The 14,343-nt window shown below is 53.8% G+C and overlaps 4 protein-coding genes across 4 annotated transcripts; 2 read left to right on the top strand and 2 right to left on the bottom strand.

Annotated features, from left to right (window-relative positions):
• Positions 1-1,425: 1,425 nt before the first annotated feature.
• Positions 1,426-2,390, top strand: CCOS01_16639 (uncharacterized protein; the record flags this gene model as incomplete). Its single annotated transcript, XM_060464775.1, has 2 exons — positions 1,426-1,687; positions 2,083-2,390. The coding sequence occupies 2 exons, from the start codon at positions 1,426-1,428 to the stop codon at positions 2,388-2,390; spliced, it is 570 nt and encodes a 189-aa protein (XP_060304663.1).
• A 4,584-nt stretch (positions 2,391-6,974) lies between these two features.
• CCOS01_16638 (DNA topoisomerase) lies at positions 6,975-9,280 on the bottom strand (the record flags this gene model as incomplete). Its single annotated transcript, XM_060464774.1, has 5 exons — positions 6,975-8,440; positions 8,487-8,656; positions 8,712-8,890; positions 8,947-9,144; positions 9,200-9,280. The coding sequence occupies 5 exons, from the start codon at positions 9,278-9,280 to the stop codon at positions 6,975-6,977; spliced, it is 2,094 nt and encodes a 697-aa protein (XP_060304662.1).
• A 1,546-nt stretch (positions 9,281-10,826) lies between these two features.
• CCOS01_16637 (uncharacterized protein) lies at positions 10,827-12,032 on the top strand (the record flags this gene model as incomplete). Its single annotated transcript, XM_060464773.1, has 3 exons — positions 10,827-11,177; positions 11,251-11,315; positions 11,384-12,032. The coding sequence occupies 3 exons, from the start codon at positions 10,827-10,829 to the stop codon at positions 12,030-12,032; spliced, it is 1,065 nt and encodes a 354-aa protein (XP_060304661.1).
• Positions 12,033-12,292: 260 nt separating this feature from the next.
• On the bottom strand, positions 12,293-13,501 carry CCOS01_16636 (phosphoglycolate/pyridoxal phosphate phosphatase; the record flags this gene model as incomplete). The annotated part of the gene is made up of 4 exons (XM_060464772.1): positions 12,293-13,053; positions 13,153-13,221; positions 13,301-13,322; positions 13,427-13,501. 4 exons carry the CDS (start codon positions 13,499-13,501, stop codon positions 12,293-12,295), a joined length of 927 nt encoding a protein of 308 aa, XP_060304660.1.
• Positions 13,502-14,343: the final 842 nt, after the last annotated feature.

Genomic DNA, 14,343 nt, shown 5'->3' with positions numbered 1-14,343 from the left:
CGGTATCTACTCCGTACCTCTCATGCTGGTGACTCCTCCATGCTTTCTGTGGCGGGCCAGTCTCCTTTGGTACAAGGCAAAGAGCCCCAGAGAGCCAGTACAAAGAGAGAGGAGAAGGAGAATGACTGACGGATAGACAGAGAGCATGTTGATGCAGTGCAGCTTGGCTTTGGCAAGCCCGGGTGCTTTCTCCAGCAACATGCAGCCAAACCTGACGCCCGTACCGAACTCAACCGCCTGCAGAAGACAAAGGCCCGTGGCGGCGAAAGGAAGGGAAGGCGATGGATGGATGGCCGGATCATGGATGGATGAGCACCTGGCACCCTCCAGTCTCAAGCACCAAAGAGCAAGACCAAGGCAAAAAGGTAAGACAAGGCCCGACAACGCAACATCAACTACAGCGACAACAGGAAAGGAGCAAGGAGACGGACGCCGCTGGCGTTGGCGCAGGTGAAGGACGGATGGACCATTAGGCAATGAGCAAGAACAACACCACTTGGATACACACCCTGGGGGTGGCAAGTTGCGGCCACGGGTGTCAAGTCTTGGTCACCAGGTGTCAACTGACGGTATCTGAGTGTGGATGGTGTATGTGTGTGTGTGTGTGTGTGTGTGTGTGTGTGTGCGTGTGTGTGTCTGAAGGACGAGGTATGTGTGGCTGGGTCGCTGATACCAAAATAAGGAATCCCCGGCTGCGAGAGGAGATGGGAAACCGGCAAGGAGAGAGAAAGAGGGGTGTTGCTATCCTCCTACTTTCTCTCACACTCCCACCTTCACCTTGTTGCAGTCCGCAGAGGCATCTTGTACACAGTGTGTCGCACACTTCGTGCACCTCGTACCTCATGCCTCCAAACCTGTGCTTCCGTATCTTCCCTTCCCATTTGATTCCATTTCCCCTGGGTCTGAGTAGGAGTCATCGCCCTTGCTGATGACGGGCCAGGCAGATGAGGAGTTGAAGAGACTACCTGCCACCTTCTTACGGTCTAGAGACACTTGCCTCGTCCGCCTTGACCTTATCATCGAGAGATCCTTATCAACCTTTGATCTGATACTCTTTCATGATCCTACCTGCCACCTGGACGATCTGACCTTAACGTCCAGCGCTGGGTAAGGGGAGAGAACTCTCAACTTCCCCAGTGGTCCTACCCAGACTCTATGACCTTTTGATCCAACCGATTGCTTTTCCTTTGATCAAAGTACCTTTGCAGATACGATACCCAATTTCAACGACGGATACTCATACAGCTTCAACGCACACCGCACACAAACCGCAAACTGGAACCCATCAAAAAGGAAAATACCCACTCATCGACAGCTCTAAACTCCATCCTAGACCTCCAAACAATCCACATGAACGGAGCTTGGGCGGGCTCCATCTCGTTGTCCCGTTCCTGTCCCCGAGCTTGACCGCCGAACCAGCCATCGATGCGAATACCTCGAGATACAGAGGTTCACGCCTTCAAGGTCCAAGGTCCCATGCGATCCATATCCATGAATGATTTGAAGCGTCCGCGACACAGCAGTTCCGCGACGGACCCAGAAGACACGTCCCCCCATGCGTTGGCGCCGCTCACTTTGGTCTTCTTTCTTCTCAAGTTCCCATACCCATGCCCCATGCCGAACCCGAAGCTACTGAAACGAAGTTCCCACCTCGTTGTCTTCCCCGGACTGCCGATAGGGTCGGCCGGTAAGTGTGATGATCCAAGGCCTGGGAGAAAAGGCCCCAGAGGCCCCAGGGCCAAGGGTAGGGGAAGGGGGACAGCAACCCGTGGCCTTCCGGAATTGCAGTCAAGCCCACGCACTTGATCCCCGGCCTAGCCCATAACGCGCTTCTCCATTCGGAGTCCATTCCAATAACCAACTGTTCGACCTTCAGTGTCCAGACCACTCTCCACCTTAGACAGGTCCATAATAAGCTTGATACAAGGATCGAGAAACGACGGTGAAAACGAAGAGAGTACGGACACCCGATCATCGTGTCAAACGCCGCACTATCGAGAGGTTATGCCAGGAGCCAAGAGTCAAGCAGATGATGGATTGCCAGTCACAAGTTACAACAAACCCGCAGCGCAAGGCGAGCAGCAAAGTCACCGATTCCCTGCCAGCCTCAGGGCATCAATGTCGACGAAACAGACACACAACAACGCACACAGGTCATTCAGCTCTCGAAGTTGCCTTCTCCCGCCCCTTCCACTCACCCCATGAGCCAAGCCAAGGTCCAAGGGCTGCTTCTAGATGCGCATCAAACCCGCGTCGCCGGCGCCCGCGTCAACCACAATATCACCATCAAGCCCACCGCGCATAGTGTATCCCAACCGGTGATCCCGTCCTATGGCACACTGGGCACGGTAAAATGGAAACCTTCGTCTCGGGTACAGCGTGCAGCCTAAGAGCTTACCAATCTGTCGGGGATCTCTCTCACTCTTTTACTTGTCTGTCACTTCTGTCACGGTACCTTATTTTTGAGGTACGGTGTCGAAAGGCTCAGCCATGAAACTTTGCTTCCAAGTTGTCCCTGTTTCCATTTCCGTTTATCCCGTCTCATTCCTATCCATTCCTATCCATGGCATCCAAGCCCCCTTGGAGATCCACCCTCGATAACACGAACTCCGACTCATGGCATTTTGACTCTTTGCCCTTTCCTCTTCCCCCCTTCATTCACACACAATCAGGAGGTTGTGGTGATAGGGTTCGAGAACCCCAATCGCGATCTCTGCTCCCTCCCACACCGCACACACAGTTTGACATATATCCATATCTCATTATCGTCAAGCTTTGTCAACCTCTGATTCATTACCCGTTCCGTACCCGCTAATAAACCCACCCGCTTCCTTTGTCCGGATCCCGTGCCAATGCCATTGCCCCCTGTCAAACCCCCCATGTATCCGTACCCATGTCCCATCCATGTCTGAAGTCTTTCCCGCCAGCAAGCCGCTGGGAGACGCGACCACGGGACCGGTGTCCACTGAAGCAACTGCAGCTTTGCAGGCAAGCACCAAAGCACTGCAATGGTTGGCTCGCTGGAGAGCTGTGGGAGTGTGCTTCTTCCTGCTGCTGCTAATACTGCTGCTATCCCAGACGGAAACAGCAGAAACGGACGGACGGGGTTTGAAATGGATACCTCGGCGGCCGTCAAGTTTGCTTTGCTGCTACTGATGCTGCGGGAGACTGGAGAATGCGACAGTGTCGTCATCAATCGCAAACCCGCAGCTTCGCTCTCTCAGTCCATTTCTTTCCTAGTGCGATGTACTCTCAGCCCAGCAACCAGCAACGTGCGACCATACCAACACAGACCGGGGGCCTTGTCAAAACAACCAGGGGCCAGAGTGCTAGAGAGGGCCCTTCATCACCGCACAGAACACAGAAACACACACACATTTTCATGTTGTATTTTTTTGTCGCCATCATCCCCCTATTTTCGGACGTTGCAATTTTGATTTTGGCGTAGGAGATTCCCAAAGCTTTCTGGCGCTTTGGTCAATCGCAGTGATCGAGATGCTTCGAAAAAGAAAGCCAGAGAAAACTCTTCCCTTTGGCGAGATTGACATTCCTCTTTACCCTGGAGCGCCTCTTATTCCCTTGACCTTAATACCCCCTTTTTCCGGACGGCGCCGTGGAGATGGCGGAATGGAAGTCTTGATGGAATCTGAATAGAACCCATCCCATGTCTCCATGCCTTCATGGTCAGAGAAAGTGCAAGGGGGCGTGTAAGTCAAACCGAGCCTTTGGCAACGCGCAATTTCGTGCAGATTTCCAGCAGCAGCAGCCTGAGCAATGACAGGTTCGAAATGTCTGGTTCCTGTTTTTCTTCATGCTCTCCCCCTAATTATTTCTGGGTGGTTACGAATGTTAATGAGCATCCGTATGCCGGCGGGACGATCCAGACCGGATATGTCTGAGACACGCGCTCACTCAACTTCCAAGAAAGGAACAAGACGAGGACTCAACCGTCATCGTCCATTTTTCTGGCCTCCTTTCCTTGGATGAGATCGAGACAAGGAAGCTAGTCTCAAGCAAACCATCTCACAACTAAGAAGACGTATCGTATATCACGGGCTACACTCTTACAGAGAGGCCTTAGTCCGACGTCGCCGACGCGACGACGTGTCCTCTTACACCAGGTCTAAAACCGTCGCGTTAGAGATGATCGACACTCCAGACCTGACTAAACCTGCGTCCCAAAGTCACAACCACGAGCTTTCAGCTGGAAAATCGCCGGTTCAACGCACTGCCCCTACCCCTTCGCTCATCTTTCTTCTCAATGCAATTCCTTTTCTTCGAATATCGTACCGAACATCTATTTTACTTTTGACCTCGCACACTGCGCCATTCCGAAGAAATGGGCGCCAAGACTACAACCATCAACCAGTGACCACGCACAGAGTCCACCAGCAATGGCTTCGTGACGGGTAAAGCAACTGGAAACTGGACCGTCTTGGACCAATGGGTGGGGTGTCTCTATCAACCAGCTGCTCTTGAGTCTGAGTAGCTGCTTTGTACCCCACGGTACAGCTGAAATCCATCCCATCCCACGCCTCTCTCTTTCGCCCTGCTCGCCCTGCCCTGTGGCTCTGACTAACTCCACATCAAAGATACACAAAACCCAACTTCTGCAATTTTGGACACTGTGGTGGTCGCAGGTGCAGCTGCCTTATCTGTAATCCGCTGTCATCTTCCAGATTGGTGACCATCAACCGCCAGAATGGAACATCGCGATGCGTGGGCTTATCTCTCAAGGCGCGCCTCAACTTCTGATCTGTTAGGTATTGACCATGAACCCCATAGACCCGGCCGAACCGCGTCCGCGTCGGCTGAGGCGCCTATCCTATTCGTATAAGGATACCTTATTCGGCATCTCTGAGAAGGTAATCCGTATCCGTGTAATGGCACATCGCAGTGAATTCCCCCTCATCCCATCTTCGCCTTCCCTCCTCCCCGGATTTTCCTTGGCCCCAATGACCTCAAGCAAAAGCCACCCGTGGTTCTAGGCTTCTACTTGTACCCAAGGTAACAGCTGCATTTTTTTCCGCTTTCCCGTACCGGCGTGGGTAGGTCCTGCGTACGCCTTGCCCTCTTTCGCGATGGGCGGCATGCTGACGACCTTCTTCAGCAATCGCCGCACCCTCCGTGTTCTGTACTCGATCGAATCCGTCCATGTGCTTTTTGCCTCGCTCTGCTTTGCTTTCCGCCTTGACTTCTTGCAGCTGGCCCAGAATCAAATCAAATCAATCGCATCTCACCTGGTCTGATTTTCAACTTTCACGCCCCCTAATGGCCGCTCTATACCCAAGAGCAGCGGTCCGACCAACCAAATTCACCAGGTAATACAGAATATAACATACCTAATAGAGGATTCCATATGATATCTATAAACGATTTCAACCCCCTCTTTTTCTTCCTTCATCCACCCTCATGCAAAGGTGATGTGCTGATATGCCATGCGGCATGCATCCGGGCAAACATTCCCGCACCGCCGTAATCACTTCGTTGGCGCGGATTCGGCGTTTCGGAAAAGGCCTTACTCAACCTGCAGTCGGACGTACCGCATACGGAGGGTGTCAAGACCACAAAATGTAGTGACATCCGAATAGAGAGTAGGTATCGTGGGGTTCAACAGAAATCTCGTAGTGTTGACTCTGTACCTGGCTACGCTACCTTTACTCCCCCTTCAGAGGGATACGTGCAATGGTTATGTGGCTGGCTGCATCAAGCTTTCAGCTACAAGCCTGGAATGGAATAAGACCATGTTCATCTTTTGACGCAAAAAAGGTTCAGGTCTCTTTCTCTCTCTCCTCTCTCTCCCCCGGAATTCGCGCAACTTGCTTGCCCAACCAACTCTCTCGTGCGCAACCATCACGTTGCGCCCAGGCCATGATCTGATTGGTCATGGTGCTCATTTGTGATCTGCGTGCAAAGAATCACTCACGCCCCTCCGGATGAACCCTCTCTAGGGCAACGCTTTCTATCTAAGTACGTTTCTGAGCGACCCAGAATGCAAGGAACATTTCAACAAGAAATACCCGTTTCTAGATTTGTATACTTCACGGTACATCTCGTCTCGTCGATGTGGGCACTTTGATGCTTCTCAACCCGCAACTATACAACTCTACCTTACACAGTATTCACATTGAGGTAGTTACGTCAATGTTCGTCGTCGAATCAGGCTCCTCCATCGTGAGCCCGTGGTCTGTCACTGTCATCCACTTACGAAACCCCACGTTGTGACATGCTGCATCGTCGAGGCTTCGGGCTCTAAGAAAGCCCTCTTAGCCTTCCCAGGGCGGGCTCTCGTTTCCCACAAGACCAGACACCCCCTCCCTCCTCCTCCCGATGGCCGGTGTGCCCATCTTTTGTTCCTAATCCTCCCTCGGGAAGTCCTGTGGGGTTATTCAATCCCGCGTCGCCGCAATGTGCCTCCTCTGTTTACGCAACCTCTCTCGGCTTCCAATGATCCTAGGGAAATCCTCCGCCTTTGGGCCGATTTCTGCCCGGGTTGCCCCCTCCTTCGCGCGGGCGGCACACCCACCACTGCACCTTGCAGTAGCCGCCTCACCCCGCTTCTTGTCCAAGATATCACGGCGGGGTCCATCACACCCCTCCGCGCTCATGATTACTGCGCCTTTCCCGACCTCTTCCGTTTTGCCTTGCTCTTAGTCCCGAACGGCCGGTCGACCAAAGGCACCGGTGTGCGTGCTGACCTGACCTTAGCCGCCATGAGACGATGATGGAATTTGTAGATATGTCGCGCAGCTTGTTCGGAGCTAGCCAACGTGGAATAGCCAACGGCGCCGATTCTCGGAACGAGGTGGTCTCTCCAAACGCACCAGTCGTCACACCCACGTTTGGATTCCTGTGGGCCACCATCGATAAGGAAACCTCGCCCCGTGGTCCTTGTTTGTGTATGGAGCCATGCTACCGCGACGACGATGTTTGGGATTATCCCACTTCATTTTGATACTTTCGCGTCTCGCATACTACGAAAGGGCTGAGCCCTTATTTGCTATCACGAACATCGAATTGCCGGGCTCACTCGCGAATCGACATGTATTCGCGACACGCCTAGTAAAGTCAGCGCGTGTAAGCGTGTTAGTGATGGAACTCCGACTTACTGCCTTGAGAACGTTGAGCCGTTCTTGCGAGTCCCGGAATACTTGTCGGTACTGGCCTAGACTTTCCCGCAGGACTGCCTCCTTGGTCATGCGCCCGTCGCAGATTGCCTTCATCTTGTTCTCCATCTCTTTCCGCAAGAATGGCTTGCCCAGACTAGTTTCGAATTCCATGCGATCGAATCCCGTGATGAGTGCCACACCGAGCTGGGTCGGGATGAAGACCTTGAGCCCTCTCCGTCCTGCCGACGACGCGCCGCGACCCCCTCTGCCACCGCGACCACCGCGATTGCCGCGGCCCCCTCGGCCGCCTCTACCTGGCGGCGAAGGAGGTCTATCCCGGTCGTCATCATCGTCGTCACCATCCTGGCCACGTTGACCCCCGTCAGCTAGCTGGACGTATTCTCTGTCTTGGATCTTTTGAATGTGCTCCGCCATCGTAGCATCTGTTCCGATTCCGTTGGCATCCATGAGCGCAATGAGGTCTGCTTCTGTGAGGTAGTTTGGCGGGCTTGTCTTGCCATCCGTCATCAAGGCTTCTGTTGGCTGGAATGTTTCGTCTGGCGTGAATTTCGGTAATTCTGCAGAGTCGTTCCACTTCTCGTAGACAAAGACGTCAAGGTAGTTGCGCTCTAGGACGACTAATCCACGGGTATGGAAGGTCTCTTCACCATAGAGTATCTCCACGTCGGTTGCCAGGCCTTTGGCATCTTCGGAGCAACAAGCAAGGAACCGCCGTACAACGTATTCGTAAAGCTGCTTCTCATCTGCACCCAGTACCGTAGGCGCCGCGTACGTGACTGGATGGATGGGTGGATGGGCCTTATCATCATGTTTTCCCTCCCGCGGCTGACTGAAGCTCCCATCCAAAAGACTCTGCGCGTATTGGCCCCATCGAGAATCAGGCGTCTGCTTCCTGCATAGTGCCTTGAGGTCCATGCCTTTGTCGAAACGATCTGTTTCAGTTCTAGGATAACTAATAAACCCTTTGTTGTAGAGACCCTCGGCGACTGTCATGGCCTGTTGACCACTCATCCGGAGAAGGCGAGTTGCTGCCTTTTGCAGCTCGACAGTGGTCAACGGCAGAGGCTTCCATTTCCTCGTTGGCTTCTCCTGGACCTTTGTAACCCTGGCTTTTTTCGCGTTGAGGCATCGTTCGTAGAGAATGACAACAGACATCCGATCAAAGAGTCGGTTTCGCGACCAGCTGAAGTTGACTTTCTTGCCCTCACGAGAGTGCATGACTTTGATGCTCCAGAACGGCTCGGGGACAAAGTTTTGGACCCGGAAGTACCGATCTACGACGAATCCTAGAGTTGGAAATTGGCAGGAGCCTAAGGTTTGGTTAGAAGACGAATAGCAGAATACGTGCAAGCTTACCATAACTGATTGTTCGTTCCTGCAGCGCACCTCCCAGGGGGCGAAGGCTAATGGTCAGGAAACGCGTAAAAGCATACCCAATCCTAAGATCCAGCTCTATTCTCGCATCTACGGCGTCGACTTGTTTCTGATCAAGGTCTGTGAGGCGTCGGGCAGCAGTGAGAATGTGGCTACAAGCTGTCAGAGAGAGACACTCGCATGTAACAAAAAAGGGGCCAGGCTTACGCTCGTTCGATGTTGCTGAAAGTGGCACGCTTGACGGTGATTCGGCTGTTGCCTTTCTTGGCAGCATTGACGATTTCTTTTCCAATGTGCTCTCCCTCTCGATCACAATCAGTCCAGATGACAAGAAGTTGGCAGTACCGAGCTTGCCGCTCAATGTTCTCCGCAACGGTTTTCTTGTCCTACACATGCGACTATCAGAATCCAGGCAACCTAGATGGAGAGGCAGAAGACGTACCTGAGGCACTACTGTTACTACTGGTGCACTGAACAAGCTCTCTGGCGGCGGGTGCGACCAGTTTTTGTTCTCTGGTGTGAACTCGAGTCCCGTAAGATGGCCCAGAACGGCCGTCATGGTAACACCACACGAACCCCACGGGGCGCCAAAGTCAAAGTCGAAGCCATAGTTTTTGATGTATTGAGAACGAGTGTTGTGCTGAGAAGTGTCAGCTTTCGCCAGAAAAGTGCGGCTTGCTTGATGCGATACTCACGACTTCAGGGCTTCGTCCTGCCAAATGACCGGCAACGGCTTTCGAAATGGATGGTTTCTCGGCAACGCAGAGGACCTTCATCTTCTCGATGTGTAGGAACAACTGGTGCTCACTGCATGTAGATGGTTTGGGGCCCGGTAGGTCTTTGGTCCTCGGCACTTTCCGCGAGTGCAGTCACAAATGTTATTGCTGGAAGAGCAGGAGCATCTTGCGATATCTACGTTCCTGCCTCGGAGACGCGTCTTCGCGGGCTTGAGCGCGTCAAACCCTCATACGGCAGCTAATCAGTGTCTCTAGCACGTGCTGAGGAATCCAGCTTATGTGATCGCGAAGAAATCCTAAAAGCTCTGCCCAACTTTAATGTCACCCATCGACACATGAAAGATTTTGAAATGCACGTCGTTGTCGTTGAACTGAGGTCGAGACCATCTTCCTCGCTAAGGTACCTATGCCTGGCTCAACCCCACAGCGGGGCTGCCGCACTGATTCGCGCTGTGCTTCTGGGCTTCAGCTCTGGAATCCCTGGGCCGGTTGGCGATCTTGAGGTGCCGTCGATTATCTAAGCAGCGGTACCTCGACTCTCGAAGCTGGAATCCCCAGGCAATCGAAATGCTGCCCGTAAATGTACGGACGGTTATGAGTTAACTACTTTAGTTGGGATGAAAAGAAGAAGAGGGAAAAAAGTCGCAAAGTAAGTCGTCTCGAACCCGCGACCCCCCTCGATCTCGAGGTTCAGCCAGGTAGGTACCTCTGGTGACGGCATCAGGATCCTTCTTGGGAATTGTATCTCCGCGTCACCAAAAGTGCTGGTAACCGAAATGATAAAAAGGGAAGCTGCCCGCTATAGCGTCACATCTGGTTCCGCTTGTCACTCAAGGCTGCCCATCTAGGCACTCTAAGAGTAGAGTGTTAAAGGCACAATTATACCGTTCGGCCGTCGTCGACAACGGGTGGTGCTTCCTTGGAGCAAACATTGCAATTCTGGCTCTATGACGGCGGGGTCGTTGCTCTCCACGAATATACGCATCGTGAATACATAGGATTACCTACCTAATTGAATACGCGAATACCTACTGATACAAAAATTGAGCCTGTCGAGATGGTGGCCACCACCTCACATGCAAGACTAAACTGACGTAAGCCACCGGTCCAACTCTACATCTCATCGGGGGAAATTGTACAGATTGATCGACACCATTGCACAGATCTGAGATCTCACTGCCAGAAGTTCTTATTCTTACTACAAAGTTACATTTCCCCTGCTCCGTACCTTCTCCCAGAAAGAGTACTGTAAGCAACGGTTTTCCATCTACCTTACCTTACCTTACCCTAGGTATGGATCTCTAGGTTGCGCAGAGGACGGATCTTCGGTCTCAAAATGGCCGAAGACCCCTGCACGTCACCGGAGCGGGCGGCGGGGACCTAAGCTCCCTGCGGATCTATGACGCGCTTTGTTTGCATCACCTCACTGCAGCTCCCATCTGCACCACCAAAGCTGTATCGTCAATAAAGACGGTCCTCGAGACAACCTTTTCGCAAGCCATTCGCAGTTTTCAAACGTCTGGAGGTGCAAAATCGCAGCTACACTAGAATTCAGGCCAAGTTCAGACACCCTCACCTGTCCGCAATGGCGCTCCCCGCAGTCAAGTCTCTAGAGGAGTGCTCCGAGTGGGCCAAGGTCGTCGAACCCTTCATCCCCCAGCTCCTCGAGCTCCCCGGCAAGATCATCGCGAGCCCGCAGTCGCTGCCCCAGATCTACCTCGAGACGAACCCCCTCGTATCCGGCTTCGCCTTTTCCCTGCTCATTGCCGTCCTCACTCTCGGCGTGTCAGAGTACCACCGCAACTTTTCCCAAATCGACCGGCTGTGGAGTCTCCTGCCCAACTGGTATGTCCTGCACACGGCGGCATGGGCGTACCTAAATGGCGAACCTTGGCAGCGAGTCGCGCTGGCCGGGGCCGCGACCACCCTCTGGAGCGTAAGGAGAACAACAACGACCTAGTGACCACGCAGCTCGAGGAGATGAAGTGCTGACACCATTGTGCCGATAGTCCCGATTGACCTTCAACTACTGGCGCAAAGGAGGTTACGAGCGTGGAAGTGAAGACTACAGATGGTACTGAATCTCCTCCCCATCGAACATTGCCCCTCCAACAAGTTTTCTAACATTGTGCATCCACGCAGGGAAATTGTCCGCGCATATGTCCCCGCCTGGGTCTTCTTCCTCTTCAACGTGACCTTCATCTCCTTCATCCAGTCCATCCTCCTCTTCGCCTTCTCCGCCGCGCCCGCCTACTCCCTCCTCCTCGCCAGCCGCATCGAGCCCGACCTCGCCGCCTCGGACTACTCCTTCTTCGCCATCCTCGCCGGCCTCGTCCTCAGCGAGTACATCAGCGACGGCCAGCAGTGGGACTACCAGACCGCCAAAGCCACCTACAAAAAGGGCAACGGCGCCGCCGCCTCCGTCCCCCGCGGTTGGGCTCAGGCGGACCTCGAGCGTGGCTTCGTCACGCACGGTCTCTGGGCCTACAGCCGCCACCCCAACTTCTTCGCCGAGCAGATGGTCTGGTTCGTGCTCTACCAGTGGAGCTGCTACGCCACCAAGGTGCTGTACAGCTACACCTTTGCCGGCTCCGCGTTCCTCGTGCTGCTGTTCCAGGGCTCGACATGGCTCACTGAGCTGATCACTGCGGGCAAGTATCACGAGTACGCCGAGTACCAGAGCCAGGTTGGCATGTTTATGCCCAAGTCGCTGTTTCCGTACAAGAAGCCCCCGCCAAAGGTCATCCGCACGAGCGAGCTTGCCAAGCGCCAGAGCAAGAAGGATAAATAAAGAAGGAATAGACTAGAAACATGCTTGTCCATGTTAAGACACGGCCTATCCAGCCGTAACGGGGAATCTTTTCTGGTCTGGGGACTGGAATAGACGGTGAAATGCATCTGTGTATTCTTCTAGAGAAGGTCTTTTTCTAGTTTCTGGTGAGGTCGTTATGGAGTTCATCTATGCATCCGACGCATGTAATCATTGGCAAAATAATCATACCAAACTCATCCCAACCATTGCCACCCAGTCGGCCTGACTCATCTCCCTCCTCAAACATCAAGCTTCAGGCTGGCAAGGCTGTCAACATAGTACGCCGGCACGGCCGCGGCCCCCTCCTTCTCCCAATCCTCCTTCTTGTGCACGCCAGTCAAGACGGCAAGCGTGCCGCCCAGCTTGCCCTCGATGCCGAACTTGATGTCCGTGTCGAGGCGGTCGCCAATCATGCACGTCCGCTCGCGGTTCAACTGGAACTTGCCCTCGACAGCGTCCATCATAGCCTGCGACGGCTTTCCCAGCGCCACGGGCTGCTGCTGGCTCATGTTGACGAGCGGGATCGAGATGGAGCCCGCGCCGGGGAAGAACGTGTGCGACATGGGCAGCGTGCTGTCCGTGTTGGTCGCGAGGAAGACGGCGCCGCGGCGGAGGTACTGGTACCCCAAGCTCAACTTCAGATAGTTGATGTGGAAGTCCAGCCCCGCGAGCACGACGCCGACTTCCGGGTCGAGGGCGGAGCCGTCGGCGATGGCGGCAAAGTCCTCGGGGCCGATGTTGCGGCGCAGAGCCGGGTCGGTGCCGCCGATGAAGTCGACGCCCTCGGCGCGGAGCTCGGCTTCGATGCCGGCCTCGCCGATGACGAAGACTTTGCGCTTGTCGGCGGGGAGGTCGAGGATGCGAGAGACGTAGACGGCGGAGGAGTAGGCTGAGCCAAAGATGTCTTCCACGTCCGAGGGGATGTCGAGGGCGGCGAACTTCTTGTGGTATTCTTGGCGGGACTTTGTCGAGTTGTTTGTTACGAAGACGGTGCGCTTGCCTGTTGGTGGAGGGGAACGAGCACTCAAGAGGTCAGGAGCCGAGACATTCGATTTGTAAGAGATTTTGCAAAAAGGGGGAAAAAATCAGGGTGAGCAACCTCTTGAGCGAAGGAAGGCGAGCGTCTCGCGGATGCCGTCGAATAGGTGGTCTCCGGACCAGAGGACGCCTGTTTGCGTAGGAGAAGAGTTGTCAGTTGTGCTCGGAAGAAGCACTTGTTTCATCCGGAGAAAGACGATGAGAGTTACCATCACAGTCGATGAGAAAGACCTATATCTCATGAGATCAGCAAAGTCCTCGTCTCATTTTCTGAACATCGTGAGATTCTCCACTGGTGAAAATGACTCAACGAGGTGGGGGGAGTTGCTGCTCACGTCAAACTTGTCGAGGAATTCTTGAGTGGCGGCAGAGTCGCCGGTGAGATATTTAGGCTGCTGTTGTTGAGACATCGTGAACTTTTAGGAGCTTGGTGTTTAGATTCGACAAAAAGTCTATCGGACAGGGCTGGGTTACTAAGGTGAGAATGAGGTGTAGGTCGTTCTAGAGGTTGAGTTTCGGGATGGTGGGACAAGGGTGCGGAAGCGGGTTTCTGGCATGCGGCGCTGATGACGGAGTGGGGGTAGTGAGGTCGGACGGCCATCGTCCGATTGGCCGGTGGGTACTGGTGGCCTTGCAAGTGACGGCTCGATCTGGATGGCATGGGATTAGGTATTGAAACCTGGGGAGGATGGAGTGAGACTGAGGGGAGGTTCAGAAACATGCCTGTGGCTGTCCAGTCTGGGTGCAATGAGCCAAGCCATTGATTCCCCAGTTTAGGTATCAGGTCTTCCAAGTATTGAGACGGGCGGATGTTGGAGTAGGCATCATAAGCAGGGAAAGTTGGCAGGAATTGCTCGACGGGATTTGAGACTTCATCGCCGCGTTGAGCGTTCCATTGTGCCCTCCCTCAAGCTTGCTTCCCCAGATTTTATCAATTGCAGTCGAGACAAGTGGGATGGCTGGGCTTGTCGCTCGCTTTCATCTCATATTCTTACATATTCAATTCCAACCTCACCTCATATCTGCGAAACAGGACCGCTACAGCATCTAACAATGCCAGCCCGCATTCTTGTCCATGAACAGCGGCATGTCGCTCACAAGCATTTCAACAGAAATTGGGGGTTTCCCCATGGGCCGGAGTGATTGAGAAATGCAGCTAGGTTCAAATGTACGTGCTCCAGCATGTCCAGCAACGCAAGTCAACACCTAGAAGCATACATGCAACCTGGTGAATGGGATAGATGGAATGCAA

This window comes from Colletotrichum costaricense, assembly GCF_030867565.1.
Source record: "Colletotrichum costaricense strain IMI 309622 chromosome Unknown Scaffold_32.1, whole genome shotgun sequence".
In the NCBI taxonomy this organism is placed as follows: Eukaryota; Fungi; Ascomycota; class Sordariomycetes; order Glomerellales; family Glomerellaceae; genus Colletotrichum; species Colletotrichum costaricense.
The sequence above is the reverse complement of the archived record's forward strand: the minus strand, read 5'-3'. Positions and strand labels throughout refer to the sequence as shown.